We start from the raw sequence: 27,985 nt of genomic DNA, 5'->3' as shown, positions 1-27,985 counted from the left end.
GGACAAGAATGATACCTTTTCTTAGTGGTACAATACAATAGCGAGTTTTTAAATCGCCACATTAGTTTTATTATTGAATATTATACTCGTAACTACTAATTTTTAGGAACAATAGGACTTCTTACATCTTTCTCGTTCATGTGATTTTAACCTTGTTTCTCCCACACGCAATAATTAGCTCCATAGGTAGCAACTTTGAAGTTTGATGGAATGAGATTGCCAAGGTCATTTCTGGTTCCGAGCTTCACTATAATCTTTCCATCGATCATTGCAACGTAGAGATCGCATTCGCTGCCATTATATTGACATTACTTGCTTCTGAAATACCATTTCTCGTCCTTACTGAACTCAATCGTATAATTTCTTCCTTCAAACCCCATTCAAAGAAATGATCATAGAACTGCAAAACGAAAACAGTAAGTGAATTGGAGTTTATTGGTAATTAAATGTTTGTCAAATAGTAAGTGCATATATATTAGGGCATCATCAACTATCAAGTGACTTACGATAGATGGGGTTCCAGGGTGCGTGAGAATATATGCGTAGCCTTGCATAACTTTATCGGAGGGGAATGCCCATAGTCTTTGAGTGGATCCGGTATCATGGTTATCGATAAAGGTTACTGCATTTTTAGGCATAATTCCAATAAGTCCACTAGGCCTACCACTTGGGTCTTTTAATCTCCATAATTCTCCTTCAACGGCCGCTTGAAGAATACCTTTAGTAGTGAAATCAAAGGCATTAATAACACCTCCACCTGCGGCTTGGACCCAACCGGCTAACTCATTCCTAGGTCCGTCTTGGTTGTAGTCGGGCTTACCATCCGGGTCATAGTGTATAGCCGAGTCCCATAACTCACCAACGGCGAAATTAGGTGAAGTTTGTTGCATGTAAAGTTTGGTAATGCTAGGTGCATATCCCTTGACAAAATCAAATCTCCATCCACCATCAAATCCAATTTCGGTCTTCAACCAATTCATCCAATCGATTAGCTCTTTTTGGACTCTTGGGTTAAGGTGATCGATATCTGGAGCCGCTCCATACCCGGCTCCAGTGTCTAAATTCCCGCTACCATCTGAGTATTGAGTGTCGTCCCTACATATGGCCCATGGACCCCAATCTAGACGATCATCGGGCGGCTCAGGCGAAGGTTGCCAGTTACGTGCCGCGCCGCAAACCAAAGGCAACGTCTATGGCGGCGACTGCGTCAACTCCGGCTCAGCCTTCAATCCCTGTGGTCCAAAAGCAGCAGGTGGTCATCGATGATGAGGAGGAGGTCACTGTTGCGGAGGCTCCTCCTTCTTTGAATAAGAGAAAAGAGACTGAGTCTGCCGCCGCTGCTGTTACCGAGGTCGGTAAAGAAAAGGGTCCTTCAACCAAGAAGGCCAAGCCTGGTACGGATCTAACATGTGGCTCAGATTTAGCTGGTTCATTAGGCGTTCCTGATGACAGGCTCTCTGGCATGTCAATGAATGTTGACATGGATGCTTTGTCCGAATTTTTTGTAGATCAACCGCCGCCGGCTGTCCCTCTCACTGAACGGCAATTGGAGAAGCGGCCTATTCAGACGGGCAATCAAAATGTCACCGTCGACTCCTCATCTCTGAAGCCTTCCGCCGCTCAGATTGTGGCGGAAGGCACAAGGTTGTGTAGGAAGCTAGCGAAGTGGAACGAACTAGCCGGCGCTCATATTATGGAGCAAGAAAAGACCATGGCTGAAGCTGCCCCTGTGCTTGAACGGCTTAGGTTCGAGCTTGCTGCCTCTAAGGAGGAGGCCGAGAAGGCGAAAAAGGACCTCCAGGCCGCCGAAAATGATTTCCTCGCTGAGCGAAAGCTCAGGGAGGATGCTGAGAAGGCGGTCCTAGCCGAGAGGGCCAAGGTTGAGGCTGTGGAAGCTGATGCCGCTAAGCTGCGGGAGGAGCGGGACAAGCTTCAGGGTGGTCACGACGCTGCGGTTGCTAAGAGGGAAGAATGGAAGTCTCTGTATTCGGCTCAGGCGAAGGCACACAGGAACACAAGGGCTATACTCGCCCAGAGGGAGAAGGACATTGAGATGCTCCAAACTGTCATCATCCCTAACATGTGTGCCCAGTACCGGGACCAGGCCGAAGAAGCCACCAGGGAAGTAATCAGAGAGCTCTTTCCTGAAGGCTCTTTCCCATGGCAAAAATTTGACCAGCTGCTTGATGATAAGGCGGCTGCTGCGGAGGCAGAGGCGAAGAAGGCCGCTGAGGAGGCTGCGGAGAAGGCGGCCCATGCTGAAAAGGTGAAGGCGGCCAGGGAGGAAGCTGAGAGGGAAAAGGCATTTGAAGAGCGCCAAGTCGGCTCTCGGGTCGCCCACCGATGGTGATCTTTCTCTGCTGGCGATGGCGAGCAGAAACAGGCATAGGGAGACGGGCGGTCGTCACCGGATTCACCCGACCCTTCAGACAGTTTCAGCTGTTCGGGGGCCAACTATTGAGCCTTTCCTCCCTGCCATTTTTTTGGCGCTTTCAATTCTTATGTCTGTAACCTTTTGCTGTACCTTTCTCTTTTTTGTTGAACTTTGGTAGGTAGTGTTTTGGCTATCCCTATGGGGACGGCCGTCGACTTCTTTCTTGTATTACCTGTGAACATTTTTAATAAGAGTTTGTTTATTCGCCCTCGGCTTGGCCGGGGCTTTGATCACAATCCTTCATTCAGTTGTCTTCTTTCGTTATTAATTGAGCGCTTTTTTTCCTGTTTTTACCTTCGGCTTGGCCGAGGCAGTTAGAATGCGTATCTCAACTGTACTTAACGTTTTTAAACATGTTGGCAAGTCGGTCGCTTCCTCCTTCACTCTCGGTCTGGCCGAGGCGTCAGATTTGCGCTTCCCAACCGCCGTTGTGAACATGTTAGCGTATCGGTCGTTGTGTCCCCGTCACTCTCGGTCTGGCCGAGGCAATCGGGGTTACGGCGCGACAACGTTCGTATCTGTAGACGTGTTGATCGCTTCCTCTTTCACTCTCGGTCTGGCCGAGGCGTCCGATTTGCGTTTCTCAACCGTACTTATACGTTCCTAAGCATGTTGGTCGTTGTGGCGAGTATCAACTGCTGTTGGCAAGTCGCGTTTCCCTCATCACTCCCGGCTTTGGCCGAGGCAACCGAGTTTACGTTTTGACTGCTTTCCGTATCTATAGACATATTGATCGCTTCCTCTGCCACTCCCGGATTGGTCGGGGCAGTCAGATTTGCGTCTCAACAGTGCTTATACGCTTTTATACTTCGGTAGTGACTGCCCGGCTTTGGCCGCGGCGTCTACTCTGGCATGACTATGGAGGGGACAAGTATTTTGATGGAAAACTTGGATCACTCTTTATAAGGTATAATCACACGTTGGGGTGTCCACAACGGTCCCGGACACCTCCGCCGCTATATGAAATATTTCCTTAGGTTGTCTGTGTTCCAATGGCTCATTAGAGGCACTCCCTCTATGTCTGTCAACCGGTATGTCCCCGGCCTCATTTCTTCAACCACTTTGTAGGGTCCTTCCCAGTTGGCCGTCATTTTACCATGGATGTTTCCTTTGTTGGTCGCGGCTGACTTTCTTAGGACTAGATCTCCTACTTTTAGGTCTCTTTTGTGGACCCTACGGTTGTATGCTCTTCTCATTCGGTTTTGATACACTGCCAAGTTAAGTCGTGCCGTGTCTCGGCTTTTTTCGACCAGGTTTAGGGAGGCTTTCAGGCCTTCCTCATTTTCGACTGGGTTAAAGGTTTGCGTTCTGAATGTCGGCACCGCTGCTTCAATTGGCAGGAAGGCTTCAGACCCATAGACTAGGTGGAATGGACTGTACCCCGTTGCTTCTTTCTCCGTGGTTCTAAGGGACCATAGGACGCCGGGTAGTTCATCAGCCCACCTTCCTTTTTGATCTTCAACCTTTTTTTTCAACCCGTTTAGAATTGTTTTATTAGCTGCCTCCGCCTACCCGTTGCTCTGAGGGTGGCAGACGGAGGAGTATGCAAACTTGATACCGAGCTCTTCTAGCCAGTTCATCACCATGTCACTCCAAAACTCTCGGCCGTGGTCAAATACCATGACTTGGGGTAACCCAAAACGAGTTATGATGTTCTCCCAAATCACCTTTCTTACGGCCGCCGTGGTCTTGGCAGGTACTGCGACAGCTTCGACCCATTTGGTGAAGTAGTCAACGACGACGATCAGGTACTTCCTTCCTCCGAAGGCCGTCGGAAACGGCCCTAATAAATCCATCCCCCACTGTGCAAATGGTAGGGGCTAAGTACTGGCTGCAAGTCTCGGGAAGGTGCATGTATCACCGGAGCATGCATCTGACAATTCTTGCACTACTTGGTCTTAGTTCTGGAATCCTCAAGCATGGTAGGTCAGAAGTAGCCTGCTCGGAGAGCTTTGTGGGCTAGCGTTCTTGCCCCCATGTGATGTCCATAGATGCTTTCGTGAATCTCTGTCAGTATGAGCTCCCCGTCGGCTGGGCCGACACATTTCAAAAGTGGTCTTATCACAGACCTCCTGTATAGTTCTCCTTCGAACACCAAGTATCTTGCGACGATCCTCTTTATCTTCTGAGAGAGAATGCGGTCCTCCGGTAACTCTTTTGTTTGTTTGTATTTCATTATCGGAGTCATCCACGTCGTCTCGGCTTCTATGTCGCCCACCATACCGACGGTCTCAGTGATGCTTTTAGCATTCCTGATATCCACCAGCACGGTTCGGCTGACATTCTTGAAGGTTGAATTGGCAAGTTTTGAGAGAGCGTCGGCTCGGTTGTTCTCAGACCTGGGGATGCATTGGATTTGGAAAGATTTCAATTTTGCAGTGTCAGCTTTTACTCTTTCCAGGTATCTTACCATCCCATCGTCTCGAGCCTCATACTCTCCTCTGATTTGATTAGTCACCAATAGTGAGTCTGTCTTCAACACAATGTGTTCCGCCCCGGCAGCTCTAGCTAGCTCGACTCCAGTTATCACCGCCTCGTATTCGGATTCGTTGTTTGAGGCCGAGAAGGTAAACTTTAAGGCATACTCAAACTCGTCCCCGTTTGGGCTGATGATAAGGATGTCGGCTTCTGAGCTGTTCGTCGTGGAGGACCCGTCGGTGTATACTTCCCATACTCCGGGATTTGGTTCTTCTTGATATGTGCACTCGGCCAGGAAGTCTGCCAGTGCTTGCCCCTTTATCGAGGGCCTCGGCTTGTATTGAATGCCGAAGCCGGATAGCTCTACTGCCCATTTGATGAGCCTGTCGGATTGTTCAAATTTTTCCAATGCTTTCTCCAATGGTTGGTTGGTTAAGACCATCACGGGATGCGCGTCGAAGTAAGGTTTCAGTTTCCTTGCGGCAACGACGACGGCAAAGGCTGCTTTTTCAATCAGTGGGTAATTTCTTTCGGCGGGCAACAGTGTATGGCTGACAAAGTAGATTGGGTGTTGCTGCTTGTCTTCTTCTCTGACGATTATGGCACTGACCGTGGCCGAGGTAACTGCTATGTATAGATATAGCGTCTCCCCCAGCATCGGCCTGGACAGGGTTGGGAGAGTTAGAAGATGAGCTTTCAGTTGCCTGAAAGCTGTGCTCTGTTCCTCCCTCCAACTGAAGTCTTTATTCCCCTTCAACACTTTGAAGAATGGGGTGCTCTTGTCGGCTGACCGGGAAATGAAACGGGCGAGAGCCGCCATCCTCGCGGTCAACATCATAACCTCTTTTTGATTCCTCGGCTCCGGTAGGTCCAGTATTGCTTGGACTTTCTCTGGATTGGCATCAATTCCCCTGGCGCTGACAAGTACGCCGAGGAACTTACCTGCCCGGACACCGAAGTTGCATTTCATTGGGTTAAGTTTCATCTTGTATTTCCTAAGTGAACAAAATGTTTCGCTCAAGTCGGCCAAGTGCTCGCTGTCAGACTTGCTTTTTACAATAGCATCGTCGACGTAAGCCTCGATGTTTCGCCCTTTTTGATCTTGAAACACTTTGTCCACCAGCCTAGTGTAAGTTGCGCCAGCGTTTTTCAAACCGAACGGCATCATTTTATACATGTATGTGCCGTGTATGGTGATGAATGCGCACTTAGGCATGTCTTCTTAGGCCATGAATACCGATGGTACCACGAGAAGGCGTCTAGCAGGCTTAGCATAGTGTAGCCTGCCGTTGCGTCAATTAAGCTATCTATTCGAGGCAAGGGATAGCAATCTTTAGGGCATGCTTTATTAAGATTTGTAAAATCAACACACATCCTCCACCCCCCTGATGACTTCTTCACCATTACAACATTTGCTAGCCACTCAGGGTAAGTACAAGGCATGATAAAGCCCGCCTCTAATAGTTTGTCTACCTCGGCCTTGATGGCTTCATCTTTCTCGGCCGAGGAGTTCCTCATCTTCGCTTGACAGGGGCGGCGTTGGAGAGTACGTTCAGCTTGTGAACGATCACCTCTCGGCTCACGCCTGGCATCTCGGCGGCTGAGTACGCGAAGACGTCTTTGTTCTTTCTCAGCAGGTCTAGGAGGTCGGCTCTGAACTTTGGCTCCAGGCCGACACCGACAGTTACGGTGCGTCCTGGGTCAATCTCCACTTGTTCGGTCTCGGCTCCCTCGACCATGCTGACGTTGTTGGTGCATGCTCATCGGATCGCCCTCCTGTCGTAAGGATGGGCTCTTCCCCTTCTCTGATTTCTTCGCCACTTTGAGGGATTGCATGTTACACTCTCTGGCAGATATTTGGACATTGATAATTTCGTCTCTCTCGTCCTTTGAGACGAGCTTTTGTGCCTCCCCCCGGTCCGAGACATACATCAATGTCAAGGCCCGGATGGATATTACATCATCGGCCTCGCTCAAAGTAACCCGGCCTATCAGAACATTGTAGGCGGACGAACCATCAATGACCACGAACTCAGATAAAACGTTCTTGGCCGCATCCGCCTCGCCGAACATCACGGCAACCTGATTGACCCCAGGGGTACCAAGCCGGCCCCAGAGAAGTTGTACAGTGGGTTGGTGCAGGGACTCAGGTTCTCAATCTTCAGACCGAGGTTGAGGAAGCATTCCCTGAACATGATGTTCGTGTAGGCGCCTGTATCAATTAGGCACCTCTTAACCAAGTGGTTGGATATGTCCAGGTGGACTACCAGCGGGTCGCTGTGCGGGGCTACGACTCCTTCGTAGTCTTTTTTTCCGATGGTTATATCGGGGACGGTGGAAGCGGGGATCGCTGTGGTGGGCACAAAGTTGATGGCTTGGTAAAGCTCATTTAGGTGCCGTTTGTGCCCATTAGCTGACCCTCCGTTCTCGTTTCCTCCGGTAACCACCTGGATCACTCCCATCCTTTGGAATACTGATTTCCTATTCGCCCCGTCGGAGCTCGTTTCCGGGGCCCCGCCTACGTACTTGCCGAGGGCCCCCTTTCGGATCGCTCCTCGATGGCGTTCTTGATCCGACGATCGTCGGTCTTATGATCGGGCTGGCCGTGGTAATCGCAAAATTGGCTTGCGTCGCCCTCCGCCCTCGTCTTGGGGGTCTTGCCCACTCTCGCCCTTCATTCTTGCTCGGGGCAAAGACCTCGGCCGGTGATTTGACCAGGGGGGTGAGACCGTGATACCGCTTCTGGGTGTATGGTCCCGAACTCCCCTCGGCGCCCGCCGAGCTCATTTCTGTTAGATCTTTCAGGCCGTGACCTATTCATGTCACGGCGACCTTCATCGACGTTGTCCCGGCGGCTCCTCCTTTCTGGGTGCCCAGCTTCACTGTGGCCTACCCAGGTCTTGTGGTAATCCTCCACCTTTACGACTCGGTCTGCCATCTTTCTGGCGGAGTCCAGGTTGAGGTCCTCGCATTTGATCAGCTCATTTTTGAGCTCGCCTTTCGGGAGGCCTTTCATCAGTGCGAAGGCCGCCAGCTCGGTGTTCAGCTCACGGATCTGCTGAGCTTTCGCGTCGAACCTCTTCACATAGCTTCGTAAAGACTCGTCCTCCCCCTGTCGGATAGTGAGGAGATCCGATGTCTCCACGGCCCTTCTCTTGTTGCAGGCGTACTGGGCTATGAAGTTGTCCCTCAGGTCGGCGTAGCAGTATACCGAACCATTAGGCAGCCCCTTGTACCAACTCTGGGCCATCCCAAGCAGGGTTGTTGGGAAGACTCGGCACCATACCTCATCGGGCTGCTCCTATACCGACATGTATGATTCGAAAGCCTCGGCATGGTCGGTTGGGTCGCTATACCTTTTGTATGATAGGGACGGCAGCTTCAGTTTGGTCGGCACGGAGACTCCGAGGACATAGGCACTGAGGGGCTGTCTGACCACGTGTCGAATGACACGTGGCGATCGGCTCCTCGCACCCCTAGTCCGGCTTCTCTCCTCATGGCGGGAAGGGCTTCTTGTTGCCCGACTTTGCATAGTCGGACTTCTTTCTTCATTTCTTCGGGGCGGGCCTCGTTGTTGCCGCGGCGACGCTGTCCTCCCGCGAGTGGGGGAAGGACTTTGGTCTGCCACTGGCAGCACGGGCTCCGCCGGCGTCCTAGCATGCATGGCTCCTTGTATCGCCCCGGACAAGTTGTTCGGGGTCACTTTATGGGCCCTGGTCACCTGCGGGTGTGCTGTCGTCACCGTCGTTGCGGTGGGGGTGATCGGCGTATTACCCATCAGGTCCAGGAATAGCTTCAGTTTGGCTGCATCGACCACATGTCCCATGATAGTGACGTGGCCGGCAGGCAGCGGTGTTTCCGGTAGTATAGGCATCCCGTATGCCGGTTGAATTACTCGGCCGGTTGGGGACTGCCCAATCTCAGAATTAGGGACGGTGTCATCTTGGTAGAACGCGGTTTCGTCACTCACAACTACCTCTTGTTGTTTTGACATCTTCTTAGCTTGCTGGGTGGGTTTTTTTTTTTTTTTTTTTTTTGTAAGGAATTTGACTAGCTTCTAGTATCTATCCCCACAGACGGCGCCAATTGTTCCGGGTGTAATTCCGGAGCAGGATTTGTTACCACGTAAGCTTTTAGAATGATGACTTTGCTTGACTCTTCCTTTCGGCCTCTCCTGAAACAATGAACAAACTGAGGGTTCGACTTGGTACCGAGCGAACTCACTCCGACGCTCAAGTCAGTAAACTTAAAGAGATTAAGTTGTGTGTTACTTGACAAAGTTCATTGTAGAGAGATAAGGGAGTTAATACCAGATGAATAGTGAGTTTATTTGATTATTTTCGGATCCCTTTCTCAATGAGAGAAGTGGAGTATATTTATAAACTTTTACCTTTTGTCACGTAGTGGCCAAGTGGCCAAGTGGCAGAGCAGGTGGAAAGACTGTCTTACCCTCGGCCGAGGGACCCATGGCAGGCCGGCGGGCCTGGTTGACTCCATGCCGAGGGGTCTTGGATATGAGTACGCGGATATGCCTCCCGGCTGGCTATTTGCCCAGCCGAGACCCAAGTGACAGGCCGACAGGTGGCGTCCGTTAGGCTGTCTAATACGTTGACTTGTTGTGGATGTCTTTGACCTTGCTCAATATGTTAACTCGGTCAGCGGGCGCAGAATATGCCCCATCACAATCAAATTGCCAACTTGTAGTTATTGTATACTATCGTTGTATAACGTTATAAAAAATGACCGTTTTATGATGAACAATAATCATATTATGTTAAAAAGTGGTTTTTAAAATAAAAAAGTTTAAAACTAGTCATTTTTTCACATTAAATAGTCATTTTTTAAGCTTGAAATGCGTCACATTTTGAGTGGTCGTACCATTACTACCATAAAAATATACAATATCTTGTAATATATTTTGTAGTGATTACCAATATAGTAAATTAATAATTACTAGCTCCCTTCTAGATCAGATATCACTTTTCTAAAAAAAAACTCTCTTTTATAAACTTTTTATTAAATTACTTCCCTCAAATGTTGTCAGGTCAAAAATTGCACCCATTTTCATTTTCATGCGAAAATTCTTTAAATCTGGCGAAGTTTCCCTTGGGTCAATATTTAGACATCCCTCCATTTCACTTTTCATTCTATCTTATTCTATCGACATTTAACATTTAATCCAAAAACTTTTCCCCAAATTTTACCCTAATGTACTTAAGTTATGGAGTTGTGTCAAGGTGGGGAGTTGTTTGATCGGATTGTGGCTAAAGGGCAGTATAATGAGCGTGAGGCAGCAAAGTTGATGAGCACTATTGTTGGAGTTGTTGAAGCTTGTCATTCGTTGGGGGTTATTCATAGAGATCTCACGCCTGGAAAATTCTTGTTTAAGAGCATTGATGAGGATTCTCCCCTTCAAAGTGTCGACTTTGGCCTCTTTGTGTTTTATTAGCCAGACGTTTATAAATATGTTGAAATTTAATATAAATCCCTTATCTATTAAAAGAATAGGTGAACTCACTAATTTTCCCTCTAAAAAGCATCTTATTAAATAAGGAAGTTATTTATAATTTAATTGTATTCACTAAATAAGGAAATTTAATAATTATAATATATTTCATTATATAATTCTTTTCATCAAAATTATTCTTTTCATCAAATTATATCATTTTCACTAAACACTAAACTATAATATTTTAACTAAAATATAAATAATATAAAACTATAAAATATTAAATCTTTTATTGATACTATTATTTGAGAATGACTTGACTCATACAATCATAATACGTATAAACAAAATATAAATAGTTTTGATTACTTTCATGACAAAAAAAAATTTAAGAAAAACTGGAATCATTAGTTTTGTGGTATAAAAAAACTTTTCTTAAAAAATACATTTCAGCATATTACTCAATTCTCTTTAATTAATTTTCAGTTTTAATTTTCTTTTTCTCGAAAAAAAAATACAACGAGAAAAATGAACAATTACTTTAATGAGATACCACTATTATTTTACAGTTCAGTTTTACTCAGTTTTCTTGAATAATTTTACAGTTAAGTTTTTTTTTCCCATATCAAATTATAATGACGTGAAATATGAAAAATTAATAAGTTGTTAAGTTAACATGATTAAGTAATACAAAAATAAAAACTCTATAAATACCGCGCATTCATTGCGCGGGATCTAAACTAGTTGCGAATCAATTGACTTAAATGTAGTATTCCAAACATTTTAATTTTGTGTAACTCTAATTTCTTAGTTCTTAGCCCTAATTTTTGGGTTTTAAACCTTATTTTTAGATTTTAAACCCTAATTTATGGGTTTTTAATCCTAATTTATGGGTTTTAAACCCAACCCTCATTTCTGGCGTTATAACCTTTATTCCTGGGTTAGGAAACTATAATTTTTCGGTTATAAACCCTAATTACTGAAAATAAGATGAACAATCTTACCTTAAGTGAGGAAAAAATATAAGAAGAGAGGAATGTTGAAATTAATAAATGAATTGAATAGGTGTATAAGGGAGAGAGAAGACTAATTAAGTATATAATAGAGTAATAAGGGTAGTATCGTCATAAAATTAGGCTTTTAAACAGAAAATTTGAATTTTGACGGAACATGTCACCGGAATATAAAAAGGGAGCAATTTTTTACCTGAGAACATTTGAGGTAAGTAAGTTAATAAAAATTTTATAAAATGACTTTTTTTTTAGAAAAGTGGTATCTAAAAGGGAGTAATTATTAATTTACTCTTGCCAATATACCAAAGAGTATACCTCATTAATCATTATGAGGCACTTCCTCTGTCCCGGTCATTTGTTGTCCTATTTTATTTTGGAGTGTCTCAATCAATGTTGTCATTTCTATTTTAAGAATTAAACTTGATGAGCAATTTGATTACACTCAAGTTGACCTACTTTTCGTTTAGTAATTAACCCTCTCCTCTTTCCTTGGTCTTTGTACCAAAACGAAAGGACAACAATTGACCGGGACGGAGGGAGTACACAACAACAAATTATACGCAGAGTCTTGCTTGTGACCGTCACAAGCTTGTGACGTCTCATAATCCTCCTCTTACTTGCCCTCCCACTTCCTCTCCCACCGCCCCGTACTTTATTCTTGTGAGAGGTCATAAACTTGTGGGAAAATAGTGCCGTCACAAATGAAAATTTGTGTGAATTATAAATGTGAGGAGTGAAGGGATTTTTATTTCGGGGACGTTTGGTTGGCAAATGGAAAAAGAGAATGGAATAAAGAAAAAAGAGGAATGAGTGGAACCCTTTGATACTCAAATTTGTTTGGTTATCCTATGAGAAATGACTTTAAAACATCCAAAATCAGCAACCACCACACCTTCACTTACAACCACCTTTATCACCATATCGTTGGATCCCTTCTTGTCAGCCGTCGTTGACCCTCCTACAACTTGCCTTGCACTTTCCTACATACTCATCCTCTCTTTCCCCATCGATTTAAGATCTTCTAAACATACATCTACTGTGAACCCCAAAATTAGCACCCTCACATTTAAAATAAACTCTCTTGCTCCTAAAAACACTAAATTAACGAATATATTTTATTAAATTTAGCTCTCTTACTCCTTTTTTTTTGGTAAAATGTAAGGTATAGTACTAAAAAAGGGATAAAACCCGTAAACATTACAAGATATGAACCGAACAAAACCGGCTATTATTTCTAAACAACCACAAAACATGTCACTATATTCGGGCCAACAAAAACAAAGTAGAGAGCTAGACAATCTTATCTTTATCTAACACTATCCTACCTCCTCCAATTTCGGTTTTCACACTGCAAAAAAAAGGTTAATAGCGACGGAAATAAAGATTCGTTGCAAAATGAACCATATCCGTCGTTAAAGGGCATTTGCGATGGAATTTTCGGGCCAAGAGGTCCTTCCAAAAATTTCGTCGTAAATGACACTTATTGCGACGGAAAAACCGTCGCAAACTTTTGCTACGAAATTTCCATCGCAAAAGATTTTTTCCAATTTTTTTTATATGTTTTTGTCCTAAACTTTTTCATTTCCCGCGTTTAACAATCCCGCGCAAGTAATTCCGCGTCAATTCTCAAGTCGTAAATTCAATCAAACAAACAAGTGAAAGAACCTTAGAGCATCCGCAAAGGTGAGGCTCCCCATATCTTCTCTTTCCTTTTCTTATTCGTCCACCTCATTTTCCACTAACTTTTCCATTTACCCTCCCCATTTCATAATTACATTTATGCAACAATGGGGTTCCCCAATTCACACACAAAAATTTGGGAACCTCCCCAAAAGTAACACAAATTGCCTTACTTTTTTTTTGGGAAGCTCCTCTAAAAACAGTGGAACCCCAAATGTTGGGGAGCTTTGTGCAACAATGAGGAGCCCCATATGAGGAGAGAGAGGACATATGGGGAGGCACCTCCCCACCTTTGCGGATGCTCTAATAAACATAGGAAGTTTGTCATTCTTCAACGATGTAGGACAAGGTTGCGAAGGAATTTCCGTAGCAAATTCACCTAAACCGTCACAACATTACTCCAGTGCATGTGAAAAAAGCCGCAAAATCTAAAAATAGTTGCTACGGAATTTCCGTCGCAAACTACACAATTCCGTCACAAAGCCATGGTTGTGACGGAAGTTTCCACCGTCGCAAATGATCCGTCGCAAGTGGCTATTTTTCTTGTAGTGTCAAACTCTCCATCTTCTCTCCCTCGTTTTTTCAGATGGACCTTCTCCCACTTTTTCTAGTGATGAGTGTCAATCCACTCTCTATCCTCATCTCCAATGTTCCTGTTCAAAAGAGCTAAGAAACGGGTTCTGAGATCGATCTTCAACAATAATCTGCGCAAGTTTATTCGGGTGAGTAATCTTTAGTTCATACTTGCTGGAATTCCTTTGTCGCCATATATTATACCTGCAAGAGTTAATGGTGGCGTCCACAATGGCTTTTCTAGTCTTTGAACCATTCCTGTTAAACCTCCAATGCAAAATATTCTGGGTTGGTAACACGATGCGAAGCCAATCTCCAATCTAATCTATCACCCTATTACTGTAATCACAAGAGAAGAAGAGATGCTCACTTTTCTCATCCGTATCCACACATATACAACAGGTAGCTTCCTCAGTTATCCCTAAATTGTGAAGCTTTTCTTTCATATTCAAGCCATTTTGATGATATATCCAAGCTAGTATACTATGTTTAGATAAAGACCAAGAGTTTCATACCAAATGATGCCAATTAACCTGATTCCTCTTATCCCTGAGATATTCATAGGCTTTTGCAATTTGTAGCTCTTTTACCACTAAAAATACTATATCTAGTGAATTTTTTAAAATTATCCCTTACTCCTAAAAACACTAACCAAATTTAGCTCCTTCACATTTAAAATCATCTACCCATTCTCAGTTTCTTGCCCTGTCGGTATTATTTTTTGGATGATAAAGCGGGAATTTGTTAGTGAATACTCCCTCCGTCTCGGTCAATTGTTATCCTTTGGTTTTGACATAAAAACCATGGAAAGAGGAGAGGGGGTCAATTACTAAATGACATGTGGACCAAATTAAGTGTGAATGATCAAATTGTTCGTCAAATGCATTTCTAAAATAGAAAGGACAACAATTGACTGAGACACCAAAAAATAGAATCGGACAAAAAATGACGGGGACAGAGGGAGTACTTTTTATATGGACAATGCTAGGGCGTCACCCGGTAATACACCATCTCGACTCTTGGTGCCACCGTAACTAAAATAATCCAATAATAATAAATACAATATTAAACAAAAAATTCACGTGGTACCGGTGAAGTTTGCCCCTTTGCACATGGTACCTAATATTTTATGTTTTTGCAAAATGACAATGTCCAGGGGCGATATCGCATATTCTTTGCCATTTTTGCCTTTGGCTAAATTGTTTGACAAAAAAAAAATAGATTAAAATATCATTGAATTTACAAAATTATCCTCGATGGTACTCAAATTCTATATCCGCGGTGGCAATAAAATTGAAGCACTAGTACATGTGATTAACCTTTGTCCAGCAAGTTTAATTTATACACAAGTTGGCAACAATTATACAACCCTACAAGAAAAATCTTGTTCTTTCGCGGTTAATTACTACTCCGTACATCAAAACCCTAGTTCTCGGGTGCTTTTAGCAACCCTTTAGGAATTAGAATGAAGTTCTTTGTTGTCGGTCATAAAAAATCGTCGCCCAAGTAACCAAGTGTATATATAGACATGCATGTACCATACATATTTCATATTTTTATAATTTCTCACTTAAAAATCAAATCACCCCATTACCGAAAAACAACTAAAATCATAGAATTTCATCAAATTTACTCTTGCAAATATACCAAAGAGTATACATCATTAATCATTATGAGGTACTTCCTCTGTCCCGGTCATTTATTGTCCTATTTTATTTTGGAGTGTCTCAGTCAATCGTCGTCCTTTCTATTTTAAGAATTAAACTTGATGAATAATTTGATTATTTACACTCAATTTGACCCACTTTTCATTTAGTAATTGACCCTCTCCTCTTTCAGTTTCTTGCCCTGTCGGTATTATTTTTTGGATGAAAAAGCGGGAATTTGTTAGTGAATACTCCCTCCATCTCGGTCACTTGTTATTCTTTGGTTTTGACACAAAGACCAAGAAAAGTGGAGAGGGTCAATCTAGATAGCACCGACATGGACACGGACACGGACACAGACACGACACGGACACGTGACACGTGACACGACATCCATGAAATTTAGGACACGGGACACGTTATTTAAATTTAATAAAATATATATTTTGTAGTTATATATGTGTGATTTTACTTTTGAAAAAGTATTTGATATTAAATTTAAATAAATGAAGGTATAATTTGACGTTAAATATAACTTATTCTCATTTTTAAAACCGAAAACCAACTTATAATCAATCTATTTCGACATCTCATTACTTGTCTAAAGAACATCATTTGCTCACCAAATTCAACCATATAACAATTCACGTCATTTACCTTAAATTCAACTTTCCGTTTGAAGGTGTGTCCAAATACCATGGACACGGCTCAAAATACCATGGATACGCGTCGGACACGTGCCCAAATAAAAGATGAAAGTTAGACACGGCTTTACAGGTGTCCGATACGACACGTTTTGACGTGTGTCCGACGAGTGTCGTGTCCGACACGGGAACACCGATTAGGAGAAGTGTCCGTGCAACCTAGGGGTCAATTACTAAATGACATGTGAACCAAATTAAGTGTAAATGATCAAATTGTTCGTCAAATGCTTTTCTAAAATAGAAAGGATAATAATTGACCGAGACACCAAAAAATAGAATCGGATACCAAATGAGCGGGACAGAGGGGGTACTTTTTATATGGACAATGCTAGGGCGTCACCCGTTAACACACTATCTTGACTCTTGGTGCCACCGTAACTAAAATAATCTAATAATAATAAATACAGTATTAAACTGAAAATTCACGTGGTACCGGTGATGTTTGTCATTTGCACATGGTACATAATATTTTATGTTTTTGCAAAATGACAATGTTTAGGGGCGATATCACATATTCTTTGCCATTTTTGCCTTTGGCTAAATTGTTTGACAAAAAAAATAGATTAAAATATCAATGAATTTACAAAATTATCGTCGATGGTACTCAAATTCTATATCCGCGGTGGTAATAAAATTGAAGCACTAATACATGTGATTAACCCTTGTCCAAGTTTAATTTATACACAAGTTGGCAATAATTATACAACTCTACAAGAAAAATCTTGTTCTTTCGTGGTTAATTACTATATCAAAACCCTAGTTCTCGACTACGAACAAAGTGAAGATAGTCGCAAAAAGGCGTGCTTAAGTTGTTATATATCAGGCATTCACCTTAATTATGCTTGTAGTAGTAGTTGTTTTTACAACTTCATTGAACTAGAGGAAAACATTGATTAACCTTCTTATAAATTTACATTATTATTTATCAAATTCTTGTACTCCTTCTGTATTGGTCATTTGTTTACCTTTAATTTTGGCACAAAGATCGTGGAAAGATGAGAAAATCAATTATTTGATGATAAATGGACTGAATAAATAAATAAATAAATAACCGGAATAGAGGGTGTACAACTTTTTATGTAATAATGTAAATGTGTTAAATACTCCGTTGACAAGGCAAACGAAAATTAACCTTGTGATAGATGCTAAACTCAAAATTGTTTTAATACGATAATAATTTCTCAGAATTATTGGATTTATTACACGTTTTTAACAAAAAAAAATCTTATATAATAATACTTTTTAGTGTATTTTTAAAGTTTCCCGGTCCGACGATTAAGCTTTACTTGGATTTTCAAAAACCGTTTTAATCTTTATTCTCGATTTAAATTCTAAGGTTTTGTAAAAGAAATTCGGGCTTCAATTATAAAACCCATAAATTTAACTTGACTTGTGTATCCCTTTCACTTCCCATTTCTGTTTTTCCACTTTTCCTTTTCTATAATTTCACTTTTTTAGTGTGCGACCATCCATAGACAGTTCTAAAGGATAATTCATGTCAGTGACCCCAATCATTTAAGGACTAAGGCTCTGATGTTGTTGTTGTATTATAAACAGGGCTTTTACATTAACAAGCTATTTTAGTTTTGCTTTTTGATGTATAATTATGTGATTCTCAACGGCGTTTTCATTCACTGGCCCAGGCCATTGACTTAGCTTGATAAATACAGAGTATAATTTTAACTAACTTTGGTAAAGAGTTACTCTTATGTAATATAATTTTATATTAATAAATTGACTTGGCTTAATTCAGGCTGATTACAGATCAAATTACGTAAATACCACATCATGTGAGTTTCATGTCATAACTTTATTGAGTTGGGTGTTAATTAATTGAGTTAACATCATTAATTTTTTTTAATAAATTATATTTTTATTTAGATTATTAAAAAGTAAAAACTAACAAAATTCAAGCACTAGTAGTGTACGCGTGATTGACTTTGTCCCAAGTGTAAACTTATTAATGTGAAATATTGTTTTATTCACGCCAACAAATTACACAACCCTAATAATTTCCAAAAAAAAATTCAACTGATTTACTTACCTAGTTGCTTTAGGACTTCCTTATTGTTGTCGGTAACGAGAACTCCTCGCCCAAGTAACAAAGCACATATATATAAACATAATCTTTCACTTAAAAACAATTGCAAATTATACACAAACAACACTAAAATCCGAGAATTTCATCAAAATCGTCATGGATAAAGTGAAAGAAAAAGACAACCTAAACATGAATAATAATAATACTAAGAGATTAATGAAGCTCAAAGATAATGAAGATACTAAGGTGCAATTATCGTACGCTCAACGATTGGAGAATTCAACCCGAAAGATGCAAGAAAGGTACAATCAAGCTAAAGATAGCCGGCAAAAGATATGCGTGATCGGGTTAAGTGATGCGCCTAACCCACGTGGTCGTGGTGAGACTATGGTCAAGAAGGTATTACCTAATGGTGTTAGAAAGCCACTGATGTCTAACGTAAAGCGTACCTCAAGTTGTGTCAAAGATGGAGGCGTAAGAAGAAATTATCAAGGGTATGGCGGCATCAAGAGTAACAAATCTAACAATAATGGAACTTTTGTGTTGTCGAAGAAACGGGATGAACTGAATGAAAAGAGGAGATTGAATGAGGTATACAAATTGTCCTATGCTGAAAGGGCAGAGATGGTGAAGAGGAAGTTGCAACAAGGCTATGATCAATGCGAAGAAGAAAGCCGTAAGAAGACGTGTTTCATTTGTTAGATGGAAGCTCTGAAATTTGGTCACTAATTGGCTTTAGCGACTAATTTATGAACATTAATTAGCGACTAACTGAGTTGGTCGCTAACTAGCCTTTTCCTTGTAGTGTTAATTGATCAATATCTTAACTATGCTTGAAATAGTTTTTTACAACGAATAAGGGATATTAAAGAGGACAAAAATGTGTATACCTCATTGATAAAGAAACATAGATCAAGGGGAGTAAGATAAATATAGGATATTAATCCCACATTGACGAAGAAACGTAGATCATGGTAAGAGCTAAGTATAAACTAGTATTCTTCAACTGTAAGAAAATCCACGCAGCCATGCATTGAGCACAAAGCGAACTATTCTTTCGCCTTTTACTAAAGAATACCGTGTGCTCGTTGTTTATAAGTGGCATACGTTAATTTTTAGAGGAAGCTCCTTCATCGGCGCTTCCAGCAATTCAAGTGCAATTTTGTTTATTGTTAATTGTGTTTTCGGCCTTGACCCCTTAATTTTCATTTGTCACATATCGATTCATCGAAACAAAAGAAAATTAGCCTCCTAGAAGATGCTAATATCGTAATTCTTCCACAGTAATTCTTCTGCATTATTATAAATAAGGTTGCAATCAACATATTTAGTAGCCTAAAAGTACAACTCATGGCCCTAATCCTCTCATTATGAGGACAATAATGATACCTCTTCTTAGTGGTATAAGGAATACAATACAATAACGAGTTTTTAAATCGCCATTTTAGTTTTATTATTGAGTATTATATTATACTCGTAACTAATAATTTTAAGGAGCAATTGTTCTAACAATAGGACTTCCTACGCCTTTCTCATTCCCGTGATTTTAACCTTGCTTCTCCCACACGCAATAATTAGCTCCATAGGTAGCAACTTTGAAGTTTGATGGAATGAGATTGCCGAGGTCATTTTCGGTTCCGAGCTTGACTATAATCTTTCCATCGATCATTGCAACGTAGAGATCAGCGTTCGCTGCCATTATATTGACATTACTTGCTTCCGTTATACCATTTCTCGTCCTTACTGAACTCAATCGTATAATTTCTTCCTTCAAACCCCACTCGAAGAAATGATCATAGAACTGCCAGAAGGAAACAATTTCTTCTAATTAGATATCTTAAATTTATTGGTAATTGTATGTGATGATGCAAAATAGGAAGTGCGTATATAACAAATATGTTAAGTGACTTACGATAGATGGGGTTCCAGGGTGCGTGAGAATATATGCGTAGCCTTGCATAACTTTGTCGGACGGAAATGCCCATAGCCTTTGAGTGGATCCGGTATCATGGTTATCAATAAAAGTTACTGCATTTCTAGGCATTATTCCAATAAGTCCACTAGGCCTACCATTTGAGTCTTTTAATCTCCACAATTCTCCTTCAACGGCTGCTTGAAGAATGCCCTTAGTAGTGAAATCAAAGGCATTAATAACACCCCCACCCGCAGCCTGAACCCAACCTGCTAACTCGTTCCTTGGCCCGTCTTGGTTGTAATCAGGCTTACCATCCGGGTCATAGTGTATAGCCGAGTCCCATAGTTCCCCAACGGCAAAATTAGGTGAAGTTTGTTGCATGTAAAGTTTGGTAATGCTTGGTGCATATCCCTTGACAAAATCAAATCTCCACCCTCCATCAAATCCAATTTCGGTCTTCAACCAATTCATCCAATCGACTAGCTCTTTTTGGACTCTTGGGTTAAGGTGATCGATATCTGGAGCCGCTCCATACCCGGCTCCAGTGTCTAAATTCCCGCTACCATCTGAGTATTGAGTGTCGTCCCTACATATGGCCCATGGACCCCAATCTAGACGATCATCGGGCGTGCCTCCTTCAAAGATGCAATAGATTCCCCTTCCATCTTGTTTGTCAGCACATCTATGATTTATTACGATATCAGCTACCGATTTGATCCCTTTTTGATGTAAGGAGTTGATCAAGCTCTTCAACTCGGTCTCACGTCCATACCTTGAGGCGTCAAGATCATATAATCTACCAGGCAAATATCCTGAAATTCAAGACAAATGTGAGTTAGTTTAGTTTAAACAAACGTCTCGACTCTCGAGTGCAATTCTGTAACATAAAATCAAAGTTGTCCGAGAAGGTAAACAAATGATTGAATCGGTAATTTGGAAGACTAAAAAAATATACCTTGAGGAGAAACAGAATGAGAAGGGGGAGGAAGCCAGACATGGGTGACTCCAGCTCTGGCCAAATCATCAACCGAGTTTACCAAAGAATTGTAAAGTCCTCCTTGCGTATGGTATGACTCCCAATTGAATCCCTACACATTACAACGCAGAATTAATGTAACTATTTCCTCAACCAACAAAAATAAATTAATCTAGTTAACCCAACATATTGAATTTCAAATGAGAATAATTTATGAATAATAAAGAGATTTTTTTGATTTTTTCTAGTAAACTGTCCCATCTTGTTTAGTTTTGATTAAAATATACTACTCACAACAAATAAAAAGAAAAATAAATGATTGGGACAGAGGAAGTTGTAGCTAGTTCATTCCTCTAGCTTCGAACCTCAGCTCACCATTGCAAATACTAACAGAAGTTGAAGAGTGTATTACCTGAAATAACAATGTAGGCGTGACGAAGGCAAAGAGAAGAGAGAATAAGATGGTAAAGAAGCAAAGAAGATTGGTGATCCTAGAACTCTTCATCTTCAAACTTCGTGAATGGAACAATGAAGAAGAAGAAATATGATGAAGGAAATGAATGAAGAATTAGGAATGTAAGGAGGGTTTTTATAGGTGAAGAAAAATGCATGCATGCCAAAATGGATCGAAAAATGTCACGTATTTCGAGTAAACGGAAGTTAGGTTGATAAGGTTTTTGGATAGCTCTCGTTACTTGACGATTCATTATTTGATCACAAATTGCAACTTTTGATTTAATGGAGTAAATAGTATAACAGATGACCCATGCAGCCATGCTTTATCACAGTCACCACCCAACCCTATTTAATTTGAACACTTGCTATGTTGTATACAAAGTGTTGAAGTCATAACCAACAATCATTTGTCAATCATATAGTGTAGAGGAGTTTTATGCTGAACAATGATCATTTTACGTTAAAAAGTGGTTTAAAAAAAAAGTAAAACTAGTCATTTTGTCACATTAAATTGTCATTTTTTTACCTTGAAATGCGTCATTGTTTGAGTGGTTGTACCATACAATAATCTTGTAGTATATTTTATAGTGATTGCCAATATAGTAAATTAATAATTACTCCCTTTTATATTAGGTATCAAGTTTCTAAAAAAGCTTCATTTTATAAACTTTTTATTAAATTACTCCCCTCAAATGTTGTCAGGTCAAAAATTGCACCCATTTTCATTTACAGGGGAAAATTCTTAAAATCTGACGAAATTACCATTGGGTCAATATTTAGACATCCTCCATTTCACTTTTCATTCTATCGATTTTTAACATTTAATCCCAAAAAATTTCCCTAATATACTTAAATTATGGAGTTGTGTTAAGGTGGGGAGTTGTTTGATCGGATTGTGGCTAAAGGGCAGTATAATGAGCGCGAGGCAGCAAAGTTGACGATGAGCACTTTTGTTGGGTTGTTGAAGCTTGTCATTCGTTGGGGGTTATTCATAGAGATCTCAAGCTTGAATTTTTTTTGTTTAAGAGCATTGAATAGGCGAGGATTCTCCCCTTCAAAGTATCGACTTTGGCCTCTCTGTGTTTTATTAGCCAGGTGTTTATAAATATGTTGAAATTTAATATAAATCCCCTATCTATTAAAAGAATAGGTGAACTCACTAATTTTCCCTTTAAAAATCATCTTTTTAAATAAGGAAGTTATTAATAATTTAATTGTATTCACTAAATAAAAAAAAATTAATAGTTATAATGTTTTTCATTATATAATTCTTTTCATTAAAATTAATCTTTTCATCAAATTATATAATTTTCACTAAACACTAAACTATAATATTTTAATTAAAATATAAATAATATTAAATCTTTATTGATACTATTATTTGAGAATGACATGACTCATACAGTCATACTACGCAAAATTATAAATCGTTTTGATTACTTTCATGACAAAAAAAATTGAGAGAAAACTGGAATCATTAGTTTTGTGGTATAAAAAAATAGTTTTTGATTACTTTCATGACAATTACGTTAATGAGATACCACTATTAAATTACAGTTTAGTTTTACTTAGTATTCTTGAATAATTTTACTGTTAAGTTTTTTTTTCTCATATCAAATTATAATGACGTGAAATATGAAAAATTAATAAGTTTTTAAGTTAGCATGATTAAGTAATATAAAAATAAAAACTCTATAAATACCGCGCATTCATTGCGCGTGATCTAAACTAGTTGCGAATCAATTGACTTAAATGTAGTATTCCAATCATTTTAATTTTGTGTAACCCTAATTTCTTAGTTCTTAGCCCTGATTTTTGGGTTTTAAACCCTTATTTCCAGATTTTTAAACCTTGGAGTTTTAACCCTAATTTCTGGGTTTTAAACACAACCCTAATTTTTGGCATTATAACCTTTATTTCTGGTTTAGGAAACTCTAATTTTTCGGTTGTAAACCCTAATTACTAAAAATAAGATGAACAATCTTACCTTAAGTGGGGAAAAATATAAGAAGAGAGAAAAGTTGAAATGAATAAATGAATTGAATAGATGTATAAGGGAGAGAGAAGACTAAGTATATAATAGAGTAATAAGGGTAGTATCGTCATAAAATTAGGCTTTTAAACTAATAATTTGAATTTTGACGGAATATGTCACCAGAATATAAAAAAGTGTGCAATTTTTTTACCTCAGAACATTTGAGGTAAGTAATTTAATAAAAAGAGTATAAAATGGTTTTTTTTTAGAAAAGTGGTATCTAAAAGGGAGTAATTATTAATTTACTCTTGCAAATATACCAAAGAGTATACATCATTAATCATTATGAGGTACTTCCTCTGTCCCGGTCATTTATTGTCCTATTTTATTTTGGAGTGTCTCAGATCGTCGTCCTTTCTATTTTAAGAATTAAACTTGATGAATAATTTGATTATTTACACTCAATTTGACCCACTTTTCATTTAGTAATTGACCCTCTCCTCTTTCAGTTTCTTGCCCTGTCGGTATTATTTTTTGGATGAAAAAGCGGGAATTTGTTAGTGAATACTCCCTCCATCTCGGTTACTTGTTATTCTTTGGTTTTGACACAAAGACCAAGAAAAGTGGAGAGGGTCAATCTAGATAGCACCGACATGGACACGGACACAGACACGACACGGACACGTGACACGTGACACGACATCCCATGAAATTTAGGACACGGGACACGTTATTTAAATTTAATAAAATATGTGTGATTTTACTTTTGAAAAAGTATTTGATATTAAATTTAAATAAATGAAGGTATAATTTGACGTTAAATATAACTTATTCTCATTTTTAAAACAAAAAATCAACTTATAATCAATCTATTTCGACATCTCATTACTTGTCTAAAGAACATCATTTGCTCACCAAATTCAACCATATAACAATTCACGTCATTTACCTTAAATTCAACTTTCCGTTTGAAGGTGTGTCCAAATACTATGGACACGGCTCAAAATACCATGGATACGCGTCGGACACGTGCCCAAATAAAAGATGAAAGTTAGACACGGCTTTACAGGTGTCCGATACGACACGTTTTGACGTGTGTCCGACGAGTGTCGTGTCCGACACGGGAACACCAATTAGGAGAAGTGTCCGTGCAACCTAGGGGTCAATTACTAAATGACATGTGAACCAAATTGAGTGTAAATGATCAAATTGTTCGTCAAATGCTTTTCTAAAATAGAAAGGATAATAATTGACCGAGACACAAAAAAATAGAATCGGATACCAAATGAGCGGGACAGAGGGGGTACTTTTTATATGGACAATGCTAGGGCGTCACCCGTTAACACACTATCTTGACTCTTGGTGCCACCGTAACTAAAATAATCTAATAATAATAAATACAGTATTAAACTGAAAATTCACGTGGTACCGGTGATGTTTGTCATTTGCACATGGTACATAATATTTTATGTTTTTGCAAAAGACAATGTTTAGGGGCGATATCGCATATTCTTTGCCATTTTTGCCTTTGGCTAAATTGTTTGACAAAAAAAATAGATTAAAATATCAATGAATTTACAAAATTATCGTCGATGGTACTCAAATTCTATATCCGCGGTGGTAATAAAATTGAAGCACTAATACATGTGATTAACCCTAGTCCAAGTTTAATTTATACACAAGTTGGCAATAATTATACAACTCTACAAGAAAAATCTTGTTCTTTCGTGGTTAATTACTACATCAAAACCCTAGTTCTCGACTACGAACAAAGTGAAGATAGTCGCAAAAAGGCGTGCTTAAGTTGTTATATATCAGGCATTCACCTTAATTATGCTTGTAGTAGTAGTTGTTTTTACAACTTCATTGAACTAGAGGAAAACATTGATTAACCTTCTTATAAATTTACATTATTATTTATCAAATTCTTGTACTCCTTCTGTATTGGTCATTTGTTTACCTTTAATTTTGGCACAAAGATCGTGGAAAGATGAGAAAATCAATTATTTGATGATAAATGGACTGAATAAATAAATAAATAAATAAATAAATAAATAACCGGAATAGAGGGTGTACAACTTTTTATGTAATAATGTAAATGTGTTAAATACTCCGTTGACAAGGCAAACGAAAATTAACCTTGTGATAGATGCTAAACTCAAAATTGTTTTAATACGATAATAATTTCTCAGAATTATTGGATTTATTACACGTTTTTAACAAAAAAAAATCTTATATAATAATACTTTTTAGTGTATTTTTAAAGTTTCCCGGTCCGACGATTAAGCTTTACTTGGATTTTCAAAAACCATTTTAATCTTTATTCTCGATTTAAATTCTAAGGTTTTGTAAAAGAAATTCGGGCTTCAATTATAAAACCCATAAATTTAACTTGACTTGTGTATCCCTTTCACTTCCCATTTCTGTTTTTCCACTTTTCCTTTTCTATAATTTCACTTTTTTAGTGTGCGACCATCCATAGACAGTTCTAAAGGATAATTCATGTCAGCCGACCCCAATCATTTAAGGACTAAGGCTTTGATGTTGTTGCTGTATTATAAACAGGGCTTTTACATTAACAAGCTATTTTAGTTTTGCTTTTTGATGTATAATTATGTGATTCTCAACGGCGTTTTCATTCACTGGCCCAGGCCATTGACTTAGCTTGATAAATACAGAGTATAATTTTAACTAACTTTGGTAAAGAGTTACTCTTATGTAATATAATTTTATATTAATAAATTGACTTGGCTTAATTCAGGCTGATTACAGATCAAATTACGTAAATACCACATCATGTGAGTTTCATGTCATAACTTTATTGAGTTGGGTGTTAATTAATTGAGTTAACATCATTAATTTTTTTAATAAATTATATTTTTATTTAGATTATTAAAAAGTAAAAACTAACAAAATTCAAGCACTAGTAGTGTACGCGTGATTGACTTTGTCCCAAGTGTAAATAAAGGAGATTAATGGTTGATCTTTATTAATCAATAAAGGGTTGAATATATACACCTATGAGATCCTTTAAATTAGGAACTGAATACTACTAATTAGGAACTAAATAATCACAATGCTTGACTAAATAATTACACAATATACTTAGTAAAATATTTACTATATTTTACTAATATTCTATCACACCCCCACAGTCGAAACGGGAGGATTCCGAATGTTGAGACTGTCTCGGAAATCATCAAATAGGACCAAAGGAAGACCCTTGGTAAAAATGTCGGCGATCTGATAACGAGAAGAAATATGCTTCACGCGAACCTCGCCACGTTCGACCTTTTCTCGCACAAAATGAATGTCCATTTCAATATGCTTGGTGCGTTGATGCTGAACGGGATTGCCGGATAAATAGATTGCACTAACGTTATCACAATAAACCAAGGTAGCCGAGGTAATAGGAACATGGAGCTCGAGCAATAAATTACGTAACCAACATGATTCAGCAACGACATTAGCGACGCCGCGGTACTCGGCTTCAGCACTCGATTTAGACATCGTTGGTTGGCGTTTGGAAGCCCATGAAATTAAATTGTCACCGAGATACACGCAATAACCCGAGGTGGAGCGACGTGTGTCCGGACACCCTCCCCAATCTGCATCCGTATAAGCTGTGAGCTTGTTAGGAACCGACTTGCGAAACCACAGGCCACAAGAAACACTCCCCTGCACATACCGAATTATCCTCTTCAAAGCATTCATATGAACTTCCATGGGATTGTGCATAAATAAACATACTTGTTGAACGGCATATGAGATATCCGGTCTTGTAAAAGTAAGATATTGTAGTGCACCCGCTAGACTTCGATAAAGAGTAGGATCCGAAAATGGAGTGGAGGAGGACGTAGCACTTAGCTTAGGCTTAGTATCAACGGGAGTTGCTGCGGGCTTACAGGAGGTCATACCAGCCCGATCAATTATCTCTTTAGCATATTTTATTTGAGAGAGAAACATGTCACGGTCCGTCTGTTTTACCGAAATACCAAGAAAGTAGCTTAAGGGGCCGAGATCTTTCATAGCAAATTCCGAATGAAGACGGTGCATAATACTAGTACGTAGAGCCTCTGATGAGCACGTTAGGATTATATCATCAACATACAAGAGTAGGTAAGCCAAGTCGTTACCATGTCGAAGAATAAATAGAGAGTGGTCAACCTTGCTATGCGTAAAACCAATACTAGCAATAAAATCAGCAAACCGTTTATACCAAGCACGGGGAGCTTGTTTTAGACCGTAAAGAGATTTCTTGAGCAAGCAAACATGATCAGGCCGAGTTGTATCCCGGTAGCCAAGGGGTTGATACATGTAGACAGTTTCGTTTAGTGTACCATGTAGGAAAGCGTTTTTCACGTCTAGTTGGTGAACGGACCAGGATTTGGATAACGCTAAACAGAGAACTGTCCGAATAGTTGCGGGTTTAACCACAGGGCTAAATGTATCGCCACAATCGATGCCAAGTTGCTGCGTTTTCCCGTCACCTACAAGGCGGGCTTTGTACCTCTCAAAAGTACCATCAGAATGAAACTTATGTCGAAAGATCCACATGGAGCGAATCACATTAACATTTGGGGGACGGGGAACCAAGACCCAAGTCTTATTGTCAATAAGAGCATTATATTCGTCATCCATGGCCATTTTCCAATTAGGGTCACGTATAGCTACTACTGGGCTCTTAGGAACGGGTGAGATAGCT

The 27,985-nt window shown here is 39.8% G+C and overlaps 1 protein-coding gene, 1 non-coding gene and 1 pseudogene across 2 annotated transcripts; 1 reads left to right on the top strand and 2 right to left on the bottom strand.

Annotated features, from left to right (window-relative positions):
- Positions 1-91: 91 nt before the first annotated feature.
- Positions 92-13,762, bottom strand: LOC141613032 (alpha-amylase-like; annotated as a pseudogene).
- Positions 13,763-18,982: 5,220 nt separating this feature from the next.
- Positions 18,983-19,100, top strand: LOC141615586 (U5 spliceosomal RNA). Its single transcript, XR_012530001.1, has one exon. It is a non-coding gene; the product is annotated as a U5 spliceosomal RNA (small nuclear RNA).
- Positions 19,101-19,235: 135 nt separating this feature from the next.
- Positions 19,236-21,404, bottom strand: LOC141612760 (alpha-amylase-like). Its single transcript, XM_074431525.1, has 4 exons — positions 21,262-21,404; positions 20,829-20,961; positions 19,871-20,685; positions 19,236-19,759 (listed from the first exon to the last, which is right to left on the bottom strand). Exons 1-4 carry the CDS (start codon positions 21,352-21,354, stop codon positions 19,505-19,507), a joined length of 1,296 nt encoding a protein of 431 aa, XP_074287626.1. The 5' UTR covers positions 21,355-21,404; the 3' UTR covers positions 19,236-19,504.
- Positions 21,405-27,985: the final 6,581 nt, after the last annotated feature.

This window comes from Silene latifolia, chromosome 11 (genome assembly GCF_048544455.1).
Source record: "Silene latifolia isolate original U9 population chromosome 11, ASM4854445v1, whole genome shotgun sequence".
NCBI lineage: Eukaryota > Viridiplantae > Streptophyta > Magnoliopsida > Caryophyllales > Caryophyllaceae > Silene > Silene latifolia.
This window is presented reverse-complemented; position numbering and strand designations above follow the sequence as displayed.